At 41.6% G+C, this 27,742-nt stretch overlaps 3 protein-coding genes across 4 annotated transcripts in view; all 3 read left to right on the top strand.

Moving 5' to 3' along the window:
* The window catches only part of abcc9 (ATP-binding cassette, sub-family C (CFTR/MRP), member 9), a 50,646-nt gene extending 43,697 nt beyond the window's left edge, over nt 1-6,949 (top strand). Inside the window, exon 41 of the mRNA XM_056367543.1 lies at nt 1,687-6,949. Coding sequence (XP_056223518.1) covers nt 1,687-1,824 — 138 coding nt within the window. The 3' untranslated portion in view covers nt 1,825-6,949. The remainder of the gene's footprint in view (nt 1-1,686) is intronic.
* Nucleotides 6,950-7,323: 374 nt separating this feature from the next.
* Nucleotides 7,324-13,468, top strand: kcnj8 (potassium inwardly rectifying channel subfamily J member 8). The gene is made up of 6 exons (XM_056367704.1): nt 7,324-8,528; nt 9,564-9,712; nt 9,793-9,953; nt 10,718-10,857; nt 11,496-11,712; nt 11,797-13,468. The coding sequence occupies exons 1-6, from the start codon at nt 8,182-8,184 to the stop codon at nt 12,046-12,048; spliced, it is 1,266 nt and encodes a 421-aa protein (XP_056223679.1). The 5' UTR covers nt 7,324-8,181; the 3' UTR covers nt 12,049-13,468.
* A 402-nt stretch (nt 13,469-13,870) lies between these two features.
* Nucleotides 13,871-18,173, top strand: tnnt2c (troponin T2c, cardiac). Of its 2 annotated transcripts, none has more exons than XM_056367705.1 (3): nt 13,871-13,960; nt 14,618-14,676; nt 16,841-18,173. In XM_056367705.1, exons 2-3 carry the CDS (start codon nt 14,663-14,665, stop codon nt 17,706-17,708), a joined length of 882 nt encoding a protein of 293 aa, XP_056223680.1. In that variant the 5' UTR covers nt 13,871-13,960; nt 14,618-14,662; the 3' UTR covers nt 17,709-18,173. The 2 variants fall into 2 exon arrangements, with proteins under 2 accessions (XP_056223680.1, XP_056223681.1); XM_056367706.1 differs by lacking the exon at nt 13,871-13,960 and adding an exon at nt 14,389-14,475.
* Nucleotides 18,174-27,742: the final 9,569 nt, after the last annotated feature.

Genomic DNA, 27,742 nt, shown 5'->3' with positions numbered 1-27,742 from the left:
TGCAGCTGCCTGCGGTTCTAGGTTTGTTCAGTGCTGATAGATGCAGATATACGGCTCTCTGGCTTTGAGCTCTATGTGCATCTATCACATCACGCTCTCTTTGAGGAAGCCTTATGCATCCTTCTCCTGAATCTTTTCCTTGTATGTTTTCTTACTAACTATTTTTCCATATGTAACGCAGTTAATCTTCCAAATGCACTTAAATGTAAAGTCAGTCCTCTTGGCCACTTCTTTCACGTATCTGCTTTCCTTTTTTCTGACCTTTGTGATACTATCTTGTCCCGTTTGTCTGCTCTTCCTCCCATCCACCTTCTTTTTCTACCCTCTGTGATCATTTCTCTTCCTGTCATCCACCTTTTCTACTTCTCCATCTTCCTCTTCTTTTCTCTTTGCATGCACTTTCTTCTTTTCCATCTTCTCTTTTCTTTTACTTTTATTTTTATCCCACTTTCTTTTGTATTTTCTTTGCATTTCTTTCTGTCCTTCTCATCTCCTCTCCTCCATGATTTCTTCTACCCTTCCCTCTCGTCCTCCTCTCTGTGCCTTCGTCCCGCCGCCAGCACCGTGTGTCCTCTATCTTGGACGCCGAGCAGGTGTTGGTCTTCTCCTCGGGGATCATGGTGGAAAATGACTCGGGTCCCAACCTGCTAGCACAGGAGGAGAGCCTCTTCGGTGTGCTAGTGAGGACTCACAAGTAGACCCGGACCAGCACGGACCGCTTTTGGCTCAGCTGGTCTCTTTTCCGTCTTTTCTCTTCTTTCCATTTTTCCACCTGTTTCTGTTTTTCTTTTCTGCTTCTCCTGGCTGAGTCAGAGCTGGAGTCCGAGTCTGAGTCTGGGTCTGCTGACGCCTTACTGCCACTGACAGCCTGGTTGGTACCGAAACAAAGATACTGCATGCTCCATTACAGATATTTCATATACATGCAGTGCAGTCGGACCTGCAGTGTTGTGACATCATTTATTGTGTTTTATTAAATTTAACATCAGAGCATGTCAGACTATAGGTTTGTGTTTCTGCAACATCTGAACAACCATGAAGATTTGGCAAATTAAACAATATATAGATAAATATACAGAGACAAGTATATGATGTGGTCCAGCTAGCCACAACAGTCATTGGCTTATCACAGGGATAGACCTTAATATTTAACAAAAAACAAACAATGAGAGGGGTTTTTAAACATTTTTAATTCTGTTAAAGATAATTTATATTTTTAATTTTTTCCACCCTCATAGAGGATTAAAAGAACAACAGCAGTTTTCACACGTGACAGAACAATAACAAAGAGTCGTCCTGTCGTTTCTTGTGTTTACGTTTGGTTTCTCTAAAAGGTTTTGGACCCGGGGAAAGTTCCTGTGGTAGAAACACAAACTAATGTTTAAACTAGTGACATAACATATTATGATGAAGCAGAAATCATTACATGATCTCGCCTTGATGAAGCGAGAGTTAAGACGACTCAGATCTGATGTGAATTGGAAACATGAGCCTCCACATTAGACCAGTTTTCTCACAAGTGTCAACTAATTAATCAAAAGAGCTAATTGGCTAGTTTGAGGCTAAATCACTGGACCAAAACATGTTGGAAAAATAATTGTATGAATACGTGGCATGATGCGTTTCAGTAATCGTCTTTACCATTTTTCCACAACCTGACGGTCTTTGTGTTCTGTGTGTCTCCAGCACCGAGTCCACACCATCCTAACAGCTGATCTGGTCATCGTGATGAAGCGGGGGAACATTTTGGAGTACGACAAACCCGAGACTCTTCTGGAGCAGGAGGACGGGATGTTTGCTTCGTTCGTCAGAGCTGACATGTAGAGGCGCACAGATCAGCGTTCATTCAGATCAGTTGGTTGATCTACTCCTTTATTTTTCTTTTTTTACTTTGAGCTGGACCGACCTCTGTGACACCGAAACTCTCCAGCGAAGCCGATAATACACTGTTTCTTTAACGAGAAGCTTCTCTGTGTTCTCAGTGCATCCAGAGACACCATCAGTCACCAGCTGCTGTGTTTGATACAGTTGAATTCTGCCTTTTTGAGACACACGCCATTTATTTATACAACCGATCAACTGACCATCGAGTCCATCAATTGGTTTTTCCAATTTTCACAATGATGCTGTAGGAATTTCGCAAAAGCACAGATCAGCAACATTTAAGCAACCAGTGTTAAGAGTGTAAAGGTCAAAAAATAGATAAAAATAAATATTTCTGTTAAATTATGATGCTAATGACTAATGAAACGTACCCTGCGAGTGGCAGCTGGTCACCAACATCGTTAAACGTTGATATTTGGTTGAACGCAGGTTGTGACGTCAGGTGACCAAAACTCAAGGTCAGGACAATGTTTATTTGATGTAGAATATTTGGTTGGTTTTTAAGTAGGTTAGTAGCCAAAATCCAACGTCTTCCAAGCGTCTCGTGCCAGCGTCATCTGGACGTATAAAATTACTGACATTCTGGTCGTGAGCGAAACCAAACGTCTGCTAAACGTCACAATGGAATTAGTCAACGCTGCATTTTGTTGTCAACCCGATTTTCATTTTCAACCAAAATTTAAGGTCCGTCCGACATTAGAGTCGTTAGAGTCCAACGTCTTTCTGAAGTTACATTGACGTCCGGTGCCTGTTGAGAAACTACAAGATCATATCGACAATAACAGACACGATTTGAAGGGTTGGCCGTTTTCTCACTCGCCTCTCGTGCTGCCAGGCCATGCAAAGAATTTGGGTGTTTGCTTTTTGTCCAGGTTTTAAATTTTCCACCATCAGCCCAATACAATAGCCTCTATTGTACAGTAGCCTCTATTGTATTGGGCTGATGGTGATGAAATGAAATTGAAGCATGGAAAACTCCTTCCAACCTCTATCTCTGTGCTTTGATTCACAGCAGCAAAGACATTGTCTCTGTAAAGACGCGCTGCGGTTGAATTTTGTAAATGCTGTGAGCATCCAAACGAAATTCCATTTACTTCCATTGCGCTGGTGGTTGTGGAGATACAGAAACAGATACCAGAAAACCTGGACAAATAAAACCAAAACTCTCTGCATAAACAGGTACCGCTAAAGGTCGGTGAGGAATTTTTATTTTTCATTTGTTCAGTTACGTCTTTTTAATGATGTTGCTCTTTAACCGTGAGGTCGCACTGTGCACATCAGTTCACATACTTACAGTATTTTCAGTCTTTCTCATTGTCAACATATCACATGAAAGACTGAACCAATAATCAATACCAACAGGCAGACTAATATTGAACCATTCACTTAACATATTTATTTCTGAGCTGGTTTAAAGATTTACATCTTCAGTCGGAACCAATGGACTCGAGGTTGAGAGCTACAGACTAAAATCTGCTGGTTTTGTCTTTTTCAGGGGGATTTTGTGAACAATAAGAAGAATAATAAAGAAATAATGGGTTTGATGGTTGATTTGATTTTTACAGTGTAAATTGCTGAATTTAAAATCTCACTGTATCTGAGTTGAATAGTTTTGGATTGAGCTGAACTATCAGGTCCTGCAAGGATCTTTTTATATTGATAGAATTTTAAAAGTCTTTAATTATCTTGTGTAAGAAAAAAAAAAAAAAAAACTAAACATTTGTTACCTTCTTTTAGATTATGCAGCACTTGTATCAGTGTATACTCTTTATCACTTGTATTATGCAATAATGAGGAACGGAGGAAGTTGTTTTTTTTAAATGCTTTTTAAATAATGATTGAATGTGTCATGTGCCAGTGTTTGTGCGCTGCATGCATCAATGCACTGTGCAACTCTCGCTGTAAAGGATTTTAAACCTGAATATTTTAAAAGTCTGATGCCGCATTCACATGACGTCAGGAGTTTGGGGGAAAGGACAGGATGACATATCTTTGCTCCAACTTGAAGCCAAATCCGTTGTAAGGTCGATGAACCCGGCGGTTTGTGTTTCATCAACCGAAGCCTTCCTCTTCTGAACAAGTTTGACAAAGGGATTCTTGCTTCGGTGGATTTGCTGCCGTCTTTTCCGCCTGTTTTGGATCATTTCCTGCAACCAACGAGGAGACATCAGACCTCACAAAGTGCTCCTCCAACTTGGGATTTCCACCACAAGACTGACTTTTACGTCTTTCCCCAGTTGGACGTCAGCAGCAGCCAAAACTGCCACAATCAGAAAACGAAGGGAGTGTCACATCTTTGCAAACTTTGGTGGAGAGAAGGCGAAAGTTTACCAGAAACAAAAAGAAACTTTTCATGTTTACACAGGAGAAATGGTTGATTTAAGACCAAATCTATGTTTCCTTATTGAGTAGTATTTCTGAGAAAGCACATTTTTGTTCCAAAATAAATCAGGACTAGTTATGAAAGAATTTGAAACAAGTAAAAACTGATTATATTTTTGGCAGACGATTTCAAAAGCGGATTTGTAAAAGTTGGGATTTTGTTTCTGGTATACTACGGCCTATGTTTTCCTGACACTTGGTTCTATCAGTTGTATTTCTATGCCGACACTAGTACAAACACTGTAGGGTGTCACGGCTCGGTCCGAAGCCGGTGGACCCGCTGTCTGTCTGCGGTCATGCTTTGCTGAACATATTATCCTCTGGGACAATAGACACCAAAACACGAGCTCCCATCACATTGAGAGATGTTGAATAATTTAATGATTTAAACGGCTGCAGGTAAAATAAAAGGTGCTGCTCATAGCGACAACCTTGTTTTTTAGCCTCTTTTAGCTTCTTGTTTTGTTTTTTCCAGTCCACAAACTCTGCTGTCATCAGCCTCATGGAGGGCTGAGCAGCTGAAGAGGCAGATGTTTCTCTGAGCTCAAAGCAGAGTGAACATTAATCAGCCAAACATGAAACACAACCCAGAATGATGCTGAAGATGTAGATGTGTCATTTGTGGAGATAAAGTCAAAAAATTACCTTTTAAAAAGTCCCTATGTTTTTGTTTTGGCTCAAGAGTCTTTGAGCTAAAATATCATTGGAGTCAATCGGAGAGTCGATGAGCTCTTAAATAGTGACATCATGTGAAAGTCGACACGTTCGTCTGCGTTTAAATGTATAAAATATCTGAGAAGTGAAATCAAGGAAGCCAAAATATACAAATAATGCAGCTTTAACACAACATCAATAACAGATTAAAGTGCGGGGTGATGCTGCAGTGCTCCATGGGACTTGTAGTTTACATGGGTTTTATGTGAAAACTTATAAAAGTCCACACAGACAGTTGTCAGGGCTTTTACTTCCATAACTAGCTTTTAGGATTTTAGGATTATAATTACATGACCCTCACAAACAGAAAGATAGAAGTGACTATTCCTTTATTTCCGATTCATGTTTATTCGTTATCTGGTGGAGAGCCAACAACGTGTTAGCTTAGCTTAGCATAAAGACTGGAAACAGGGTGAAAACAGCCACATGTGGTGTTTAAGACGCACGAAAATCAAAGTTATGAAAACAACACTTGCCTTTGTTTTGTGGGAGGTTATTAGCCAGACTATTATGTAATAATATCATATTCCAGTTCATGTTTTTATAAGGATCCATCAGTCAATTTATTAGTTTACAATTCTCTCTTTATTTTTGCATTAGAAACCAGTTTGTGCTTCTACTGAGGCAAATTTACACACAACTGCCAACATAGGTTTTTCTAGAATCACTGGTTCCGTCTCTCTGGGAGTGGTGCTATTGTCCCTTTGTATTATTGTGTATTGATTATACTTTGCTTTTTAAATGAGATTGTGAAATCACTTTGTACTGTACAGACTGAATGCCAAAAAGATTCTTTTGCCACAATTTCAACATCTTCTTTTTTTGTTTTTTACTGAGGCTCTCAGATGTGTCATCTCAACATGTTGCCACTTCAGTTTTGCAGCTGGGTGGTTTTTCCATTCTTACACAACTGCTTTAGTCTCATGTAGAGCTGATACGTCCACGTCTGATTTATTGATCATGAGCGTGGAAGCTATAGCTGCAGTTTGTTTTTCCTTCTCTCATTTTTGTGGCTCAAACTAAAACCTTTAACTCCGGACTCATCCTCAAACATCTGCCTCTCTCTGCGTCTTCCTCTTCACTGTTATTTTTTCTTGGTTTTTTTTTTTCTTCTTTTTTATCTTTTGTCTCTGCAGTTGCTCCAAGTTCTGCTTCTCCATCTTCTCCTCTCTTAATGACAGACTGTTCTTCCTCTTCTTTGATCCTGATTCAGCCGCCATTTTTTTTTCTGCCCCTTGGCTACGAGTTAGATTCATAAATCTTTTTTGTTTAGTTTAGTGTGTGTCTGTGTGTGTGTGTGCACGTGCGTGTGTGTGTGCGTCCACCAGTCAGTACCTTCAGACCGCTGCCTTGTAAATTCTTCATTTCACACCGAAGCATATTTGTCTTTGAGAGGACGTCAGGGCAAATTATGAGACAATACACACAAAGGAGAAAAGCGGAAAGACAAATTATTTTCTTTTCTAGAGTTTTAAGAAACTTGATGAAAAAGCAGGACCTATGTTTCTGTGTCGAAAAGTGTTAATATTTCTGCAAAGCAGCTGCGTGTTTTCTCTTAAATCTTAAGTGGAAAAAACTAATTTCAGATATTTTTATCATCTCCTGTTTCAATTTTAGTTTGGGGGAAACAAACAAATGTAAAGTGTCATTTTTTCATATCAGTGGAAATGAGGGTGAATTTCCACTTTGGCGCGAACACTATCAGAGCTATGCAGACACTTTTCTCTCTTCTCTTGAATGCACATTTGACTGTTAGCAAAATGAAAATATCATTTCCACACGCACAGGTCAAGTTGAGGTCTTTTTTTTTTTTTTTTAAATAAATCAAAAAGTATGTAAATGTACATTCTGTATGTAGTCGCCTGTGTATCCAAGGATTTCTAAACATATAGCAAAGTATTATTATGTGTGCCTCATTTTTCTTTTTTTTTACATTTGAAATAATGATAATAAAATGGTTCTGAGTGAAGTGAAGCTTTCTCTGTCTTGACCTCCGACACACCAGCTGACACACAATATGTTGCTAAATGGCGCCACTTGCTGATTAAGTCACAAATTGCTAAATATTATTTCAATTCAGAATAAAAAAAAGTCCAAAAGACAGTCAAAGTCAATAAATGTGTAAGTTTTGAATAAATATTTCATCATATGTACAAGTAAAACTATGTTATGATCAGTTTCGAAAGATGTGGTTTATTTTTGTATTTTATATAATTACTCAGATGAAAAACAGAAATTTTAGCATAAACACATAAAAGGTTTAGAGTCTTATCTTACCTGTACACTGCTGATGGAAAAATGATAGAAAACATCCACCATATTCCAGTTTTTATTGAAACGTAAGCAGTTCAGACCCCAGTAAATAACATCAAATGGCACAAAAATAAACAGTAAATGTGAAAAAAACAAAAAAAAGTTAAGGTCACCGAAAACTGAACCGGACAGATGCTAAAGCAAAGCAAACTACAGGTGCAACACATTCATGGGAAACATTTCTCATTGTATAAAATGGTCGGTTCACCTGGAGACCATTTCTGTATCTTTTGTAATTTATAAATGATTCGTCTCTTTTTGCTTTAAAACTGAGAGAAAGAAGAAGAACAGACTTATTGTCACATTCCGAGTCAATCTGACTTGATTTCTGCAAAACAGCAATGTTCACTTTAGGCGTGAAATTAATGTTTCACCTGCTACAAAAGTTAATGTATGAATGTTGCTGTTTGTTTGCTCCTTAACCTGAGAGACAAAACTGCCCAACTGAGATGAACATGTGAATGAAATTAGTCATTTCGTGTATAAAATAACAGAATTGATCATCTTACACTCGTGATGAAAGGGTGAACCAGTGATTGAACTCAGGGGACAATATTTAAAGGTTGAGACATGATTCGTGTGTTTTAACTCGTAATATCGTGTTTTCCGACTGCCTCTGAACAGTCCCTGAAGGCAGCAGCACCCTGGTCTGACCGGGTCTGGACTCTGGAAGTTGGACTACGTCAACAGCAGAGAGGAGACCGTCCCAGTCCTCAGAGGAGCTGAGCGGAGGCGGCGCGCATATGGTCACTCCGAAACATCTCCAAATGTCGACAGGAGCGGAGGAGCGCGTCATGTTGTGTCCGTGCGTAAAGACGCACTGAAGACGGACTCTAAAAATAAAATAAAAAAAAAAAACAGCTTGGACGCTTTTTCTTCAGCATCAAGATGTTGGCGCGGAAAAGCATCATCCCGGAGGAGTTCGGTCTGCCGGGGCTCGCCTCCCGCATGCCCCGCAAGCCGGTGTTCAGGGACCGCGTGAACAAGGCGCGCTTCATCGCCAAAAACGGCTCGTGCAACTTGGCGCACAAGAACATCCGCGAGCAGGGCCGATTCCTGCAGGACGTGTTCACCACGCTGGTGGACCTGAAATGGCGCTTCACGCTGGTCATCTTCACCACCACGTTCGTCAGCAGCTGGCTGCTGTTCGCCATGAGCTGGTGGCTGGTCGCGTTTGCGCACGGAGACCTGGACCCGCAGCAGCGGAACAGGACCCACTGCGTCACCGACGTCAAGTAAGAAAGACGCAGAACACCGTCAGTGTTATAACAGGTCAAATTTAAAGCGCAGAGTAGATTGTTAAAGTGCGTTTAATGTGTTTGATGTCACTGAAACTCTTTCTCTCTCCATCCTCAAACCTCCTAACGCCCACCCTCCTCTTCCTCCTCTTCCTCCTCTTCCTCCATTTTTAAACTCCATAGAGGAAGAGGAGGGAGAGAGAGAAAGACATGAATTATGATAGGAAGTTATGAAAAGTTTTGCCCTCATTATTTCAGATGAAATAAAGTGAAGGTTACAGGAGGGGAAGGGAGTGTTTTGCACCTCCCTCTTAGCCCCCAATCTTCCTCCTCCTCCTCCTCTTCCTCACTCTCCTTTACATCTCACATACTTCCACTCCTCTACTGACTCCTACATGAACTCAGATACTTGCCCACTACATCTGTTTAGCAGCTTTACTTTATTTTAAAAGATTTTAACAACAGTTTCCAGCCTTTTTGGTTTGTGACCTTTGACCCCAACCTGGAAGGTAGCAGCTTCAACAACGAGAGATTTCCTCTCTTTTTCTTCACAGTGGAGTCTTTCAAAAACTGTTCAAAAACGCTCCAGTATGTCACAGAAAATAAAAATATTTGAGAAAAGTCAGAAAATTTAATCCAAGTTCGTGTTGCAGAACTTTATTGATCTTCCCAGATTTACCTTGTGACCCTTTGGAGGATCCAGAACCCTATGTTGGGAACCACTAAGTGAGAACAGTGACTTGTTACAGAGCAACCAAACAGCTGTGCGGGCAAATATAAACAGAGCGATGCCTTAAATGGGAACAAATGTCCCGGAGAAAAATTGATTTAAGATGAATTCACTAAACATCAGAAAAATTTAAAGCTACTGGTTTTTTTTTCTTTTCTAAAAATATTCCCATCACATCTGCCAAACTCTCAACGTGGGCCAAACACACAGAGTCTGAACGCGTCTGAAACTTTAAAGGACCCTGAAATAATTTTTCACATTCAACAAACTGTGACTGATTTGTTTCTAAAATCTCCCTCCAGGTCGTTCACCTCAGCCTTCCTGTTCTCCATCGAGGTTCAGGTGACCATCGGCTTCGGAGCGCGGATGATAACGGAGCAGTGTCCGACCGCCATCACCGTCCTCATCCTGCAGAACATAGTGGGGCTCATCATCAACGCTGTCATGCTGGGTAAGACTCACGAGCTGCGACACCGAGGGCTGCGAAGACACAACGAGTAACCGTGGAAATGTGTGTTTCTCTCTCCTCAGGCTGCATCTTCATGAAGACGGCCCAGTCGAACCGTCGGGCGGAGACGCTGATCTTCAGCCGTCACGCCGTGATCGCCGTCAGAAACAACCGCCTGTGCTTCATGATTCGCATCGGGGATCTGAGGAAGAGCATGATCATAGGAGCCACCGTCAGGTTACAGGTGTTGCTCTACTTCATTCTCACCCAAGTCTGATTCTCAGGCTCAGGAAGTCTCACCTAACCTCAGGTCGTGGGTCGTTCTGAGCCTCGGTGATGCAGCAAACACTGTTATTACTCTTTTTCTTACTTCCTAATTATAATAATCATGCTCTATGTTTTGAAACTACAGTTCCTGTAATTCTAAAAGTAGCTGAATTAGCTATTAGCACTTCCTGTTTGCAGTGAACCCATGAATGTACAGACAGTTATCACTGGATTACTGTGAGACTCAGAAGAATTTTTAAGATGTGATGATTCTCAGACAAGTTCTGACGTGTCTATTGTCTATGATTTACAAGTGGATTTATGGACGTTCCCTCACAGTGGATATCAGAGATAATTATATCCTGGGGAAGGGCGGGTCGTGCCGAATATAAAAATGTGTGTTTCATGTCTGTGTGTTCAGATTTAACTGAGTTATGACTCTGAGAATGACTTTAATCACCTTCATGAGCTGAATGTGTTGATAAATGTGTTAAATTAGCAGGTGGAGCTACAATAATTGACTTCCAGTTGTTTTTAGAACACCTGAATACACCTGTCCCCCTCCCCCTCTGTTTTAACCACCTGACACACTTATTTTAACATCAGTTGTTGTTTTTATCGTAGTTTCATGTAGGAAATTCTTGTCAGGGTTGGAAAAAATGGGGAAGTTATTGCAGTTGCTCCCTTCTCCTCCTGTAGTTATTATTGTTGATCACATGGTGAATGGTTATTGCTCCTCAGGTGGTGAGGAAGACGACCACACCAGAGGGGGAGGTGATCCCCATCCATCAGATCGACGTCCAGACGGAGAGCGCCGTGGCCAGCAACAACCTGTTCCTCCTCGCCCCGCTCATCATCTGCCACGTCATCGACAAAAACAGGTACAAAAACACAACACCTGCTGTGATGTGGATGCAGTCACATGTTCTCTCTGAAATTCTGAAAAGTTTTTGCTTTTAAAAAACTTATCCAAAAGAAACAATATGAGAAAGGAAAATCATTCTTGGTTGTGCTGGTTTCATGTGTGTAACTCACTGGCTCCATCTGCTGGACGGAAACAAACTTACAGGACCAAAGAGCGGCAGTAAATATCTACTCAAACAACAAAAATCCTGTCATCCTGGCTTTTTGTTTCTTTCTGTTTTTGTCTGTATTTTACTTTGTTATTTTTCCCGGCATGAATACACCTCAGTTCTCTGGTTAGATATCAAGATATCACTTGAAAAAAATCACTATAAAATCAAAATTCAGTATAAAACCAAAAAGGAAGCAAATGAAAAATACAATTTTAAAAGAGGGAAAATATAAACTTTTTTGATCTTAATTTATTTATTTATTTTAAAATATTTTTTTAATTAATGACTGAGGATTTCTGCCGAGTAAGGAGGTGCACATCCATGGAGAGATGTGAAGGTATAACGACACACACACACACACACACACACACACACACACACACACACACACACACACACACACAGGTTGAGTATGTGAAGTGTGTGTTGTCTCTGCCCCTCAGCCCGCTGTACGACCTGTCAGCCATGGAGCTTCAGTGCAGCGACCTGGAGGTGATCGTCATCCTGGAAGGAGTGGTGGAGACGACGGGGATCACCACGCAGGCCCGGACCTCCTACGTCTCTGAGGAGATCCAGTGGGGTCACCGCTTCGTTCCCATAGTAACGGAGGAGGAGGGCGTGTACTCTGTGGACTACTCCAAGTTTGGCAACACAGTCAAGGTAAACAAGTTAAACGCAACGGATTCAAACAAAGTCTCACAGATGTTGTTGCGCTTCTTAACACGTAACGTTTGGCTCTTTAAGGTGACGACGCCGCTGTGCAGCGCCAGAGAGCTGGACGAGAAGCCGTCCATCTTAATTCAAACTCTCCAGAAGAGCGAACTGTCGCACCAAAACTCTCTGAGGAAGCGTAACTCCATGAGACGCAACAACTCCATGCGTAAAGGCGCAGGGAGCAGCGGGAGCCTGCGCCGGAACAACTCGGGGATCGCCTCGCCCAAAGTCCAGTTCTTCACCCCTGGCGACGGAGGCCAGACCCTGAACGCTGTCACCTGACATGAGGCCTGGCTCCTGCTGGCCGCCCTGCTCCTCCTGGTGGGAAGGAGGATCGTGGGTGTGGCTGTGTCTCCTGCGCTGATGGGACTCGTTCTGTTTCTGTTCCCTGCTTTATCTAGACTTGTCTCGCAACACATTTACTGCTAATGTTACTCTCCAAGGCTTTACAATCTCTACAACACACATCATTTTATTTCCTTACACCCCTCAGTCTGGATATAAAGATATCTGCAGAGATAATTCGACTGACATTAAATTATATCATCAATTAGATAAAAATAAGTCAAACATTCACTGGTCCTAGCTTCTAGAATCTGAGGATTTGATGCTTCTCTTCTCCTGTGACTGTTGAAACTGCGATGGTCATTTTTCACTCTCTCACTAAACAGTTTTAAGTGCAACACGAACACACACCTGTAACATGAGACGCACATCAAACCACCGACACCCACCGTTTTCCCATGTTTCCCGGAACTGATGCACGTTAACTCCATCACTATATGACGGCCTGCGTGCTGCAGGTGCATGAGGAGATATCACATGACACAGCTGATGCGTTTAGCTGAATAATTAGTGACACATTTGAGCGATTAATCAACTGTAGACAGATAAAGCGATCTGAAGATGTTGCCTCGGGCTGTGGGACCTTGTGATGGACATTTTTCACATTAATTATTAATTTTTTTGTTTTTTAAATAATCAAAAGATAAATAGATAATACAAATATTTTTATTAAACTTTTTTTGTAAAGCAGAAATAAAAAACAACAAAAAAAAACACACAATAAACCAACACAAAATACAGACGAAACAACTGAGAAGAAAAACAACAATCAAATCCAGGGACAGCTGTTCTTACATCTGGAAAGCTGTAACTCCACTGCGTTTTTCCAGACTGCTTCTATCAGTCCGGCCTTTATCCTTTGAGATTTAGTGGCTCCCAGGTATTAAAGACGGGCTCGAGGGTTCAACCTTTAAGGCTGTGGAGAAAGCTCCAGTGCTTGTTTCATTATCCAGCCATTGATTTAGAGTAGGACCTCTATCATTGATCCACGTGACTGGGATGCACTTCAGAGCAGAGTGCTGCAAAATACAGAAAAGGTCTGTTACAAAAATCAGCAAGTGACTCATTATACAACAATTTTCCTGAGGTTAAAACAACCAAAGGCAGATTATGCAAGTGTTTCACCTACAGTGTTTCACCGACGGTTTTCATCACATTTACAAAACTATTCATTATTAAAGCAATAAATACAAACACTATTCTGTTCAACATACATTTGTACATTTGTAATTTTCACTCGTTTGTGACTTGTGTTGTTTGAGAATAAACTCACTCACTTCATCTGAATGTTTCTGTATATGAACTGTCTGTATATGAATGATCCCAGTGAAGAAATACATTCATTTAGTAGATAATATATGGAGGTGGCTTTGTCTCAATATTATTTGTGTGAACAGATCCTGTGCTGTGAATATAAAACACTTTCCATGAATACAGAAAATAAATTTGTAAACTCATAAAAAATATCTTAAATATGCAAATACAAATTTGACGAATAAAAACATCTGTGCATACATCAATTCATTTACAAATAATTTATTTACACTTTTCAAACAGACATTTGTGATTAATTTTCTGTGAGTGAATGTCAGTTCTATGCTTGTGGCTTTTGCATTTTACACACACAGTTTTTGAGACATGTATCGCTCGGGCCACTTCCGGGAAAACAAGTGATCGCAATTTCCGCTTTTCAAAGTAAGAGCACGCAGCCTACACAGCAAATAGACTGATGATTGATTACAATAATGGGTATGAAATGTGGTGTATTTCACATTGCAGGTGTGTCCCACTGTGTGACTGTTGGTGGAAAGACTGTGGAGGAGTGGAGGGTAGAGATGAAGAGAAGACGGTGGGGACAACTTTTTCTATCTTCATTTATAACTTTTAATTGACATTATTTATTATTATATTTCATTTGTTGCATTTGGAGTGGATAAATCTTATTTAGTAACAAGTAGAAATTGTAGTAGAAAACGTTTTACACTGGTTTTATAGTTTAACGTTAGCACACATGCTAACTTCAACTACGATAACATTACAAGTTACTCCTCACATATATGATATACAAATGTGGTTGTATGTAATTAGCCTATAAGACTAATTTAACATTCGTGAAAGCTAACTGTGATAGCAACATCTTAGCACGGCTCAGCCAGGAGCCTGTTGCTGTCAGGTTGCCGATGCAGGTGGGCGTACTTAGCGTCCTCGAGGACACAGGTCAGATCTACCCCTCACTCCTTCTGGCTCCAAAAAAAAACCAAGATGGCGACGCACGGAGCACAGCACTAATTTGTCAACATAAGTGAAAACACCTGTGGACTATAGGGGTGCTGGGTCTTTGAGATTTCACACACAAATTATATGGTACCTTCATAAAATCATCATCATGTATTACTGCAGGTTAAATTACTAAACATTATAAGTAGCTAGGATTTGCTACATCTCAACCAGCTTCACTCAAATGCTACTTATAATTAAAATGTGTCGTCTGTTTTTCTTTTGTTAGCACACAAGTAACTGGAAGAAGAAGACGAGGTGAGCTACAGGTCGCATGTGCTGTGATTGGTGAGTACTAATTAGGGATTTTCTTTTTCTTTTTTTATTTGTATTGTTTTTCTACATATTAAGATAAATTCTTCCAACAAAGTGTTAAAAATATTGATGGGTTTTTGTTGTTTATTTTGGTCCTTTGTGAAACCAAATATGCATTTCTGCAACCAAAAAAGCTGATGCATTAATACCAAAAACAGGATTCAGCATGGACAGTTAATGTTCTCAGTTTGGCAGGTGAGAAACACAACTGAAGAGAAACACTGTGGGACACACTTAACTGTAATGCACAACATTGACCACAGGAGGTCACTGTGCACTCACAGCTGCTAGTTGAAATATATATACTTCTTTCTAGGAACTACACACACTTTTCTTCGTCTAAGAAAAGACTTAACTCCGTGACTCAAACTGAATCAGTGGCGTTGACTTTAAACATGCAGGAGTTTTACTCTATGGCTTTTTGTTAATTTTGCGCTGTGTTAAACAGCAGAGGGTGTAGCTATTTATAGCCCTTGTCATTTGTTTCTTTTCTTTGCTGATGGACACAGTTGTCCCTTGCAACCGAGGGCGCCTTGATTATACTGGAACCACCTGCTGTCCTCATGTTGTGCACAGGCGTGTTTTAGTAGAGCTCAGTCCACTCTTGGATGAGACAGACATGGGACATTCTCACAGGCTTTAAGACTTGTTTTGTGGCCTCCTAAGGCCACAATTACCCTCACTCAGTCTGAGCCCCAGAAGATTTATAATAAGACTGAAATATACCCGCCCTGGAGACGACATTTTACAGCACAATAGCGTACAAACGTTGTCCTTAAGGAAGGTGCATGTAGCAGTTTAACTGGCTCTTTTCTGATGCTACATCGCACCTGTCAGTCTCTGTCAGTTACCTCATCCTCTGAACACCGCATTTGTCCTTTTCCACCTATAACTCAAAACGTGGGAACATAAAATCTTGACACCAGTATTTAAATGTTACCCCGTGGGAGCAATTAAGCTTTAATCCACTCAGAGCTGAAAACAGAAAGCCTCCAATAGCAAGAATGTTTTCATTACATTCCAAAGTGGAGACGAGGCCTGGACAGTAAAGCTCGTCTTGCACGTCATTGTTGTTACTGAAGCTCTTTCGTGGCGCCTATCTATCTTTAAGTGCTGCTCGTCTTTACAGGAAAAAGTGTTGGTGCTCTGACTGACTACAGAGTAGATAGATAGATAGATAGATAGATAGATAGATAGATAGATAGATAGATAGATAGATAGATAGATAATCTGTTCAGACAATCAAATTTACACGTAGTTACTCTTGTAACTCAAAAATAACATTAGTTTGTTGGTGCTAATACCTCGAATGTCCTGGGCACATGAGATTCATGGTGTCGGCTCAACTCGGAAAATGTGACAGCTGTAACTTCCCACCATTAAAATCCTTGCTGGCTCTGACGTACTTAAGAGATCGCAATTTGCTTTGTTAATGGAAGTTCTTAAACACCACATGCTTTTCAACCGTGGCTTTTAAACTATCATGATGGATTAGCAAGTTACCCCCAAATTGCGGACACATTTGGATGATTCATAGTCCGGCATGGAAGTCAATGGAATAATCCACAATTCAGGAAGGAATTGTGGTACCTTTTTTTTTTTTTTTTTTTTTTTTTTTTTTTTTTTTTTCTCTATTTATCCTCCATACTCCTGCCTCCAGATTTCTGTGTCTTGTCGGTGCAGGCGGCTCAGTGGGCCTGTGAAAGTATGGATGTTATTTGTTGCGGATGATACTGTGTGTTGCTTTTGTGGGACTGGAAAGCACAAGTGTGTGTGTGCATCTGTTGTGAATCTGAAATAGTCTCTCATCTTGTCCTTACAAAGGAATGAGGAGCACTGCAGGGTCAGAGTAGACAGCGGGGGTGGGGGGTCTTTAGGGGGATAAGTGGGGGGGGGTGTGTGTGTGTATGTGACTGACAAGACTTGGTGAAGGAGAAAATAGACTATTCCATCTGTCTCAAAATCCGCCCTGCTGCTGACCCACACTCTGGAGACTTTGGTCAGCCTATGATCACATGATAAAGGCAAACCCTTAAAAACCCCCCGAGCTACAAGCCCGAGAGCCCAGTCATCTCTGTTGTGTGAGACACCAGCTGGTCTTGGTGTGTTCATCCCGCTCTCTCTCTTCCCTGGATAGCCTCCGAGGTACCATCATGTCAGACACTGAGGAAATTGTGGAGGAATATGAGCAGGAGGAGGAAGAGGAAGAGGAGGTCGAAGAAGTTGAAGAAGAAGAAGAAGAGGAGGAAGAAGAAGAAGAGGAGCAGAGGGACATTGAAGCAGAGAAGAAAGAAGAGCATGCTGATGAGAATGAGCATGAAGAAGAGTCCAAACGGCGACGACTTATGTTCCAAAATATCACTCCTCCGAAGCTCCCTGATGGTGAGAAGGTCGACTTTGATGACCTCCACCGCAAGAGAGTAGAAAAGGATTTCAACGACCTCCAGACGCTGATCGAGCTGCACTTCTCCAACCGTCAGAAGGAGGAGGAAGAGCTGGTCTCGCTGCGCAACCGCATCGAACGCCGCCGCTCTGACAGAGCCGAACAGCAACGTGTCCGCACAGAGCAGGACCGTGAGCGCCAAGCGCGGCTGGCCGAGGAGAGGGCGAGGCGCGAGGAGGAGGCGGCCAAGCTGCGCGCCGAGGAGGAAGCCAAGAAGAAGAAGATATTCACCAACAAGTCGTTCGGCGGCTACCTGCAGAAGGTGGACCAGAAGAAGGGCAAGAAGCTGACGGCACGAGAGGAGAAGAAGAAGGCCTTGATGGAGCGCAGGAAGCCGCTCAACATCGACCACCTGAGCCAGGAGAAGCTGGCAGAGAAGGCGCAGGACCTGTGGCAGTGGCTCCACCAGCTGCACGCCGAGAAGTTTGAGCTGGCCGAAAAGCTCAAGAGGCAGAAGTACGACATCTACGTGCTGCGAAACCGAGTCAGCGACCACCAGAGGGGCTCCAAGGCATCTAAGACGTCCCGCGGCGCCAAGGGCAAGTCTGGCTCCTGGAAGTGAGGAGCAGAGTCCACGGCAACCGGACTGCAGATTTGTTTCTGGACTATTTGGCTCCTATTTACAACTTGTGTCATAAAAGCTATCCCAGGGATTTGGTGTAGATGGAGGGGAACCTCCCTTTTCAGGGGCCCGGAGGACTCAAGTGAATGAAATGAAGCTACAACATCTTGAATGACATCTGTGATTCTTCTATTGAGACAAAATAATTTACTTTATTCACCGTTTCAGTTTATTACATCTGAATGTGTGGTGGTTTCCTGCTCCACCAGAGTATCCTCTGTGTTTTATTTTGCTCTTGCATACTAACAATATGTTCACCAGTGTAACTGTTCATGATTAGTTTTATGTGCCCACGTTTCTTTCCTCAAGATATTCTGAAATATGTGATGATGGGTTCAAAAGTCTTCAAATAAGATGTCAAAATTGCATTTGTTTCCAATAAATCAAGACTCATTTTACTTTCAAGTATCATTGTTTTCATACTTGTGCAATTATCTGCTGTATTTCAGTGTATCTCAGTTTACTGTGACTCTAAATCCTGTTGATCTGATTGTGATTTCAAACCTCTTGAAACATGTCGCAGTGTTTTTGACAGAGGTAGCTCTGTAACAAGGCAAAACTGTTTTGTTAATACTTAACTGAACTGATGATGAGGCTAAGAGCAGCATGGGAGGGGTCTAACAGGTGTGGCACAGCTGACTTCTTACACAGCTAATTTAGTCTCTATGTTGAACCCAGAGTTTCAAGCTCTTCACATGGGGGGGGTTGTGTTTGATGTCCTGAAGGCATCGTATCAGAATTTAAAAGGCCCAGTTCCTCAGATTTTTAATGTTCTGCAACTTCCAATTAAATTAACTTATTTAATTAAAAACAATTATCAAGTAGGAAAATTATGATGATAGACCACAAACTCACCATCAGTTAGATAAACACTGTTATGTGACATATGAACTAGATGTGGTTGTGTTAAAGGCTGTACACTATATATTGAAATATCTGCATACAGATTTAGTGCATAACAATTATAAAAGAAAAATCCTATTTCAGTTTCTAATCACGCTCTGATTTCACTGATCAGATCAGAACTCGGTAGTAGTTGATGGGCCACAAGAAAAGCTAGTTCACCCAGTTTACAAGGACTTTATTTATTTAATTAATCATAATATATTGGCAGTATTTTCCACAGCCCTCACTATTTCCTCTTTAAGTTTTTTTATTTTTACTTCCATGTTATTAAATCGGTTCTGAATCTAACATGATTTATCAACACAACTGCCCATATTTTTTTTTAATTAAAATGATCTTAATCTTTTACCTGTTTTTAGTTTTAAAAACAACATTTAAACTTAATTGAATTCAGGATTTTACTTGTGAGGTGAAACCCTATGATAAATGATTTAGAATATATTTCTCCTGGTGGAGAGTCGGTTCGTCTATAACCATGTTTCCAGTCACTCTTTACTCTTAATGGATTAATAAAAGCGCATATACCATAAAATAATATAATCAAAAAACCTGATTTATATGCAGATGTGATCAATCAAATGCTTAAAACCACACTGTAGTGACTTAAGTATAGAGCAGTGACATGTTCTTTCCTCTAGGTGGCACTGGAACACCAGTTTGTAACATACACATCTGGAAACGTTGCATTACACAGCTAAATGTTTGTGTATGTGTACATAATACATATTATTTTTTATTAGTAAAATTATACAGTTAACATGTAGTCAAGTGTCTGTGAGCCAGTCATGTGGTTGTATTCAGTTTTAAACTAAAGTGGAAAAGCCTTTTATATCCACAAAGTAAAACTCTATTCTAACTGAATAAAAAAGCTAAAGATTATAGGTACAGACCTACAGACCAGTCCTTGTCCTTGTTGGTGCATACCAATTACCTCTTTAAGTACGCTGAGACGGACCTTTTTCAGTGTGCAGCAGAGACAACCGCCTCTTTACCAACAGTGAACTGCAGTGAAACGTAAGTCAGACCAAAGTACGAGCAAATTTCTCTCCCCTGCGGTTTTTGATTGTCAGTCAAGCTCGGAGTGTCGATACCTTACCGCTGTTTTGCTCTCATGGCCGTGACAAGCCATTAAAACCTTCCAGACACGATAGTATGTCAACAGGTTACCATAGAGACAGGGAGAGGCTGTCTATGCAATCAGGTCTCTATACCCCCCCCCCCCCCCCCCCCCCCTCCAGCCTCAACACGCCCACTCGCACAAACACCACCTCAGCTTCAAGGTGTGTGGGGGTCTGTATTGATGAGGTTGTGAAAAATGCCTGACTTGGCAGCATTGAGACGTACCAGTGCATCAACTGACTACCCATGTTGCACCGGGGGAACAAAGTGTTCCCACAACTCTGCTGCTGAAGTTGAATTTGATAACAAGTTGTTCTTTCATTTTCTATACATCTGCTCCTGCTGTGTTGTGTTGATGGATCCCATTTAGGTTTGAAGGAAAGTGTGCACTTTACTCTGATTCACATGCAGTTGAAACGTGGCTGCTCACATCAAAAAGGGTGTGTGTGTGTGTGTGTGTGTGTGTGTGTGTGTGTGTGTGCACCACACCAGGAACAGCAGCTACAGGGTCTTCAGGGGGGTGTTGCCTGCTCATTAATACCCAGCAGAGACTAGAGAATAATGTAAGCGCTGCATGATTGACAGTTCCTGCGCCAGACTCTGAACTCTGACCAGGAACTTATTATCTTGCGCGGGTTTGTCCGCAGAACATCTGCATTTGAATCAGAGCGATGCTGATTTGAGAGCTGTACTCGCCGTTCAGTCCTGTGTTGTTTTGCATAGTAAGGATGTTTGTTGGCTGCATTTAATCCGCGCTTGTTTTCACTGAAACAGGATTAGAGATCTGCTCGCTTCTTTTGGGAATTCACTTAATCTACACCAAGATAGGTTTTGATGAATTAATTTTTTTGAAAAAATGTCAAAGCTCCTTACTTCTCTAAGTTTCTGACAGATGGTGGATATTTTTGAACAAGTCTGTCAGCAGCTGTCTTTCGTATTATTTAGCAATACTTTAAGAAGACTCCACTTTTATCTTACTACTTCAGGAACCTCACTCCAAAGAGATCTTTATGTCAGCCACAGTTTGGCTGCAGTTCACATTAGAAGCACTGTTTATACATTAAAAACCACATCTAGCTGTGCACATACATCAAACATAGGTGACTTTATTGTACTACAATAAACACAAACACTCGTACTCGCAAACCGGACAAAAATGTCAGATGTCAGTGTTCAAACATGTATTTTCTGTAAAGATTGAGACCAAGACTTAATGAAGAGTGTTTGTTATGTACAGGCACAAAGTGGTTTAGTGGAAAGAGGAGAGTATCTGCTCACTGGCTGCTTGTATGTTACTTTCATTTTGTATTTCCATCTGTGGTTTAATTAGTTGATTCTCTCCCAAAGGAGACGTAATTACAGAAATAGTTCATGTAAATATCCGAACACTCCAAGGTCCACTTTTCCATTCTGGGGCTGTGGTCTCTGACTTTTGGACGCCACTGTATAACACTAACCAGAATATAAACAGCAGCTGCTCGAACTGGCTCTCTGCATGTGAGTTTAGCCAAAGAGGAGCAAAAACAATCCAAGGGATGGCTGCCTTGATTCATTGATTGTAATTTCCCATATGTCTGTGTGCCGCAGCGTGTATTTAACTCCACGGTATCCTGCGTTATGGCTGTAGCTGCTCATGGTTCATATTAATTATTCACAATTTTCTTTAATGAGGATTAGATGAGCACAACGAGAGATAAAAACACATTTTCACACTCATCAACCATGAGACAGCAGCAGACCCCAGTGTACTCCAGGCTTTTATTAAATGTTTTCCGTGTTGTTTTGGGGCAGAGAACCGTTTTAACATCCGGCAAAGAGAAATCTGTTTTACGATGTGATGAAACTGGTAAAAACATAACGAAGTAACAGCAGTAGTTCATCATGTTATCCCTGCCTTTGTGTCATCATTTCAGGCAGGCAGTGGGGTTTTATTCTGGAATACGTCGCATTACATACATTACGATGAAACATAACCTAAATTAAACTAGAGCCGCAAGAATACTTTCACTATCAATTAGTCTATTGATAAGTCTTTGGGTTTTTGTTTAGCCTGTAAAAGTCTGAAATCAGTCATCAATCATCACAGTTTGATGTCTTCAGATGTTGGTGCCACACCCAAAAAGATTCAGTTTACAACGATTCAAAGCTGGAAATCATCACATTAGATCAACTGAACCAGAGATATTTGACATTTCATAGTTAGCTCCAGCCATCAGCTACATCACTGAAATGCTGCTTACTTGTTAATAATAACTTTGCTCAGACAATTGATCTGAGGAAAAGTCAATAAAAAACATTTCAAAATAAAAGTTCTGTAGCTGTATTTTAAAGTAGGTTTTCCGGTGGTGTTGCACACAACACTGAATGATCAGTGTTTAAAGATATACTCTGAAGGAGTTGTTGGTGGCAGTTTGCCCCTCCTCCTCAGAGAGAGAGAGAGAGAGAGAGAGAGAGATGTTATTTCAGGATCGTTTCACAGTGGTTATGTTCTGAAGCACAAATAAACAAACCCACACCTCCGCCACATGCGGTGGCGAATATTATTGACGTGTGATGATGCGTTGCTTTAAACGTTGCTGCTGTAAGCAGTTTTGATACAGGATTATTTCCTTTCCTTTAGTGAAGGATGGTCCAGTGTGCCCTGTGCTGAAGGCGATGAGATAGGAAGCATTGAAGCACCTTTCCTTAGCGTTTAGAGAATTGGACCTGCTGTTATCATGGCTGCCACTTACAGACTTCTGGGTCATTTCACAGCCCTGCAGCTCTTACTGCTAAATAAACGAGCACTTTTACACTTCAGGTTCCCTCGTATTATTAATTAGGCAGAGAATTGGGTATTTTAGTACTAATCATAATTTAACCCAAGAGGTGATTTTTTTTTTCCCATCCAGCACTTTATTAAATTTAGCTTAAATTCACAGGTTAAGCAAAAACCATAATATGTGAGGCTGTTCTTTTTCCATGTTTTATTTTTCTCATTGGTGTTTTTTTTTAAAAATTTTTTTATGACAGACCTCAATGTGTGAACCTATTATAAATGTAAACATGCACACAGAAAGCCAGCAGGGAAACCAGCTTAGAGAAATGCTTGAGCTCCAGCTCTCTGGATGCCTGTAGCCTGTGGATAAATTAGTCTGCCCTGGAGACGGTGCCGTTTGGGCTTATCTCCAACCTCCTCCAAATTGAGGTGGGAGTTGGTAGCGGCCAGAGGTATAAAGGAGATTTAGCCCATCCGACAGGGCATTAATCTCTGCACCTCCTCGGCATCCTGCAAGTTTTCGAGCCCCAATCCCTCCGGCCATATAAAGATGTGAAGTCGCCGTGCATCCTATCAGCACCTCAATGCGGCCCTTTGAGAGGGAGTTCATGAGTACGTAGCTTCAGTATCTGTCTGTGCTGGAAGGAAGCCATCAGTCTGGTATACAGTCAAGACGAGAATAGTAACAGTGAAGCCTTAATTGCTGTGATACCTAAACAAGCCCTCTTTAAGTGGAGGCTCAGCTATCAAGTGGCTTCATCTGTCAGAGTCTGTCCGTGCTCTACTCACCGCTACAGTTAAAGCTTAAATTAAAAATATTCCCGTTTTATGACGGATTCCAGGACCTACTGTACAGTATGTCTCTGAAGAACACTGAAGACTTTCTTTAATCACTCCAGGTTGTTTCATAAAAATGAATGTGGTTCTTAGAGCGCCGTATAACGAAAGAGCTTTTTTAATTTTATCCATAAACCTACTACACTAACTGGCTAAAGTCTGGTTGGCCCCACCCCCTCCCTTCACATATACTGTATGTATAAAAATAACCCGACAAAACGCCGACCACGATGAGCTCAAGATCTAAAAGACGCCAGAAAATGAATTAGTCTGAGTGTCTCAAGTCCTTCCTCTCAAGGATGAGAACTGTAACTCGAGCTCTCTTGACTGACCACAATGCACCTGGCTTTGTGTGTAGCACCTGTTGCTCAAAGATGACATGCAGATTACATAGTTCGCCCGCATCGTACTTACCCCCACCGCACAATATTTAGCAGACCTCTGCTTTTGTTTTGTATATTTGAAATCCTAAACCAAGAGATTAAAGGGAAAGACTGTCCCAGTTTAAAACAAGACTTTGTTAGCCGCTATTAGCACTGATCAGAGTGGCGATATAAAAAGTTGATTCAACCCCCAGATCTGAAAAAATCATGCTGAATATCAGTAGTGTTTGTGGCATCAGACTACCGTCTTTAACCGGTGCGTTTTCATCATGTGGAAAAGTTGGCGAAACAGTGAAAAGTCACGAGTGTTGTTAAAGCTTCATGCTTCAGCTAGTAAAGGGAAATGCAGATGTACTGGACTGTGGGAGGGTAGACTTCTGTGATATACACAGAGCCTGTGAGTGAGTCATGGTGTGTGTATGTGTGTTGTTCTTGTGTCGTCATGTGTCACGGGCAAACACTATTAATATAAACCAACGCAGTGACCTAACAGTTTCCTGGCGGTGGCGGCGGCGCCCACAGACACATTGTAAGTACGCAGGCCCAAACTGTGACTCACCATTGGAGTGTAGGAGCTCGGGCTGTTCATTCATGGACAAACAATACTAACATCACACATCTGCTGGCTGCTGTTATGCTCATGACGCGTTTCCAGGATGTGACGCGCGTTGAAGTCGACGCTGTGCCAGAGTTTCAATAGAGCTGTAAGAGAGTCTTGACCGTAGCGTCACAATCAGATCTATGAGTGGACAAACCAAAAAAAATGCAGCTCTTGATACATAAGTGTGAGGGTTTGGAGAGGTAGAAGTGTTGGGAACAACAGCTAATTTACAGTGTGTGTGTGTGTGTGTGTGTGTGTGTGTGTGTGTGTGTGTGAGACAGTGTTGTAGTCGAGTCACTAAACCTCGAGTCTGAGTCACCAAAAAGAATCTGAGTCGAGTTCTAGTTGGGACCCCGTTGCCTGCGTCCAAGTCCGTTCAGTTCTCGAGTCCAAGTCGAGGCATGAGTCCTGGACCCGAGGACTACAACACCGGTGTGAGATGTGGTTTTGAAGTGAAGCAGGAATCCTGAAACGACAAACCCAGATGTTTGGAGTAACTCCACTCCCGATGTGACGAGTCTCAAAAGTTGTTGTGAAAGCTGTTATGATTCTATTATAGGACTCTGATAGACTGGATTTGAGTAAATATAATATTGATTTCTCACCTCGGGGATTAATCAATATAGTAATCTCTCATCACTCTTTGCTGGCAGCATGACTCTATCGATAACAAATATCTGCTGGTTGCTGTGTGTGTCTCTCGGTCCCCCACTCTGGTGCAAAGTAAAATATCTTTTGGAAACTTTTGGATGGCTTTCCGTCAGTGTGGTACATTTAGAGTTTGTTTCCCACAGGACGGATTGTAGCAGGTTTGGTGATTCCCTGACTTTTGCATCTTGCACCATCATCCAGACAAACTAACCCAGATTTTAGTTTGTCATTGCAGAGCTAATGACATTCCCCAGCAGCTTTAAGTACACTTCTTGTCAAACGTTAGACGTGACCTATGATGCCTCTCTCACTGTGAGCGTGTTAGCATGACAGTCGCTACACAAACAAACTTTAGACCTCGACCGATCCATCTTACAAAGTAGTTTTCATGGTTTCATGGTTTTTACAGCCTCACAGTTGCTGCTTTGTTTTATTTAAAGTCAAATAATATTCCTTCTTGTGTTGTGATAACAAATAGCCCGGCACTGTGAGTGAGGCAATGTGTCGTAAATGTCATCACAAGTCGTTTTTGTGAGTGTGCCCCTGACTGAGCGTGCAGAGTGCAACTCCTGAAGACGATATTTGCCTGCATGGCGCCGGTTGTTTGTCTAGTCAGAGGAGGAGCTCTGATGTCTTTATCTGTATTCATGTGTTTTGCTGGCGAACGCTTCCCTGTATTTGCCGGCCCACCTGTTTCATTTGGTGCATTGGATGCGTCTCCGGCTGAGAATCGGCGTGTTGCTGGATGGAGCCGTACCTGTGAGGGAACGAGCAGGCATCTGTTAAAAAAAAAAAAAAAAACGTCTGTATTTAGATTCAAGCTCACGTCCTCGCCGGTGTCCTCTCTGTCTCCCGGGTGATTCATTCCGACTCCTCCACCTCTGCTTGCCATGTAAATCAGCAGAGCAGCCGGAGTGGCCTGATCGTGCAGAGCCTTGTCCTCCCAGCCTGTTATTACCATGTCTTCCCACCACACTGATGATAGTACCGCCGCTCACACCTGTTGAACCCACAGTGAAACCTCTTGTTTCCCGTCTCTGGGGAGCTCACGTTGCCTTAATTACAATTCCCAGACTAATTTTGAAACGGGGCTTAATGCGAGTCTGAGTCAGAAGGTATCGGAGGCAAATGGAGCAGCAGGGATGATCTCACAGGAAAGAAAATCTTTAAGAGGCCTTAACAAGCTTTAGTCTTTATCTCTGGCAGTGTGAGAATGCTCACTGGGATTAATTCCTTGCAATCTGGACAAAATCATTTGGATGTCGAAGCAAAGACATTTGTGTTAAACATTTCTTCTTCTTTTTGTTATTTAGATGTTTCTTTAAACATTTTTAAAATTAAAGACTGGCTTAAACAGGAAAATATACCATGTTTCATGCAAAACTTAAAAAGCAGAACAATGGCTGACCTGCTCTTTTCAGACAAGACTGTATGATGACAGTAGTAAATACCAAACTATCTCTGGAATCGAGTTATCACGCTGTCATCACGCAATGTAAGGAGAGCCAACGTTAATGTGAGCTTTACCGTTCCCTCAGTACAAAAGATTGACAGCTGTGTTCGAAAATATCTGATTCTTCTACTTCAGAGGCGAAGTCAACTGTGACTCCCAGGGTGCATTTTGGCAGAAGACACATCCAGCGACTGAGCGTAAAATTCTGTTACATGCACTTTTGGATTCTGGATAAATTTCCAATTAATTAAGCAAATGTTTCACAGTGTTTTTGTTCACAACTGCAACGTGCTTTTGAATTTCGCTGCTGCGCTGATTTGTGCCTCTTACTGTCCTGTTTCCCATAGCAGGTGGTGGCTGAGGCTCATGGGTATTGGAGTATTGGAGACCGTGTCACAAAAAAGGGCGAAACATGATTTCTCATAAACAGTGCTGGAGTGCTGAAAAATCTCCATGTTTCCACGTTAAAGTATATTTTGTATAGGTTTGGTATCATTTAATATGGAAGCAGCGACTCCTCCTGTGTGTCAGTTTATCTCTCTCTCTGTTCTCCTACAAAGTTTTATTTTTTACAGTATAAAAATCACACTGGTGCTTCAGGGGCATTTTTTAATGCCACAATTAAAATATTCACAGGTTCAAAAGTTCCATCGCTGGGTTTAAATATGAATCCACGTCGTGGTTATTCATCAGCTGGACGCGTCTGTCAGGACAAATCACTCGAAGGAGAGGCAGTAATGAGAGAGGATTCCTGTGCTTTTACCCATGGGGGTAAAACATCTATTTATAGCCACTTACATCAATACGTTTCCCCTCCGTGTTCGCCTCCGTCTAATGCTTCATAAAGCAAGCGTCGCAACCTTTCATCTCCCCTCTGCTGGTAACGGTGATGGCTGGTTCCAGCGGTGCACTTGACACCAAACAAGCTTCCGAAGCTTCTCAGTTTTGTTTTTTCTTTTGATGTTTTAAAAGCTGAAACAGGTTGTGCTCAAAATTAAATTCAACAAGATAGATTGCTGGGTGGTTTTATTATTTTGAAAATTTGTCTTGGAGCCCTGCGGGCGAAACCCGTCCTCAGCTCTTAGGTATTATTCAGCCTCCGTACCGAGACAGGAGAGGACTGTTAATGTCAGGTCAGTGTCGAGATGTAGACGAGTTCCTGATACTCTGCCAGACAGAGAAATCATTAAGAAACCACAAGGCTATGTCTGACTCTGAACAGATGTTCCACGTTGGTAAAGGGGGGGGGTTACATTCACTCCATGA

Source organism: Seriola aureovittata, chromosome 22 (assembly GCF_021018895.1).
Source record: "Seriola aureovittata isolate HTS-2021-v1 ecotype China chromosome 22, ASM2101889v1, whole genome shotgun sequence".
Classification (NCBI taxonomy): Eukaryota; Metazoa; Chordata; class Actinopteri; order Carangiformes; family Carangidae; genus Seriola; species Seriola aureovittata.
Note: the sequence above shows the minus strand (reverse complement) of the source record. Positions and strands in the feature narration are given on the sequence as shown.

What these genes read in the sequence shown, in the direction of transcription:
- kcnj8 (XM_056367704.1), top strand. Translation starts at nt 8,182, where the DNA reads ATGTTGGCGCGGAAAAGCATCATCCCGGAGGAGTTCGGTCTGCCGGGG. An exon ending in CACGTCATCGACAAAAACAG is followed by an intron (nt 10,858 to 11,495) that starts GTACAAAAACAC and finishes TCTGCCCCTCAG; the next exon opens with CCCGCTGTACGACCTGTCAG. An exon ending in AGTTTGGCAACACAGTCAAG is followed by an intron (nt 11,713 to 11,796) that starts GTAAACAAGTTA and finishes TGGCTCTTTAAG; the next exon opens with GTGACGACGCCGCTGTGCAG.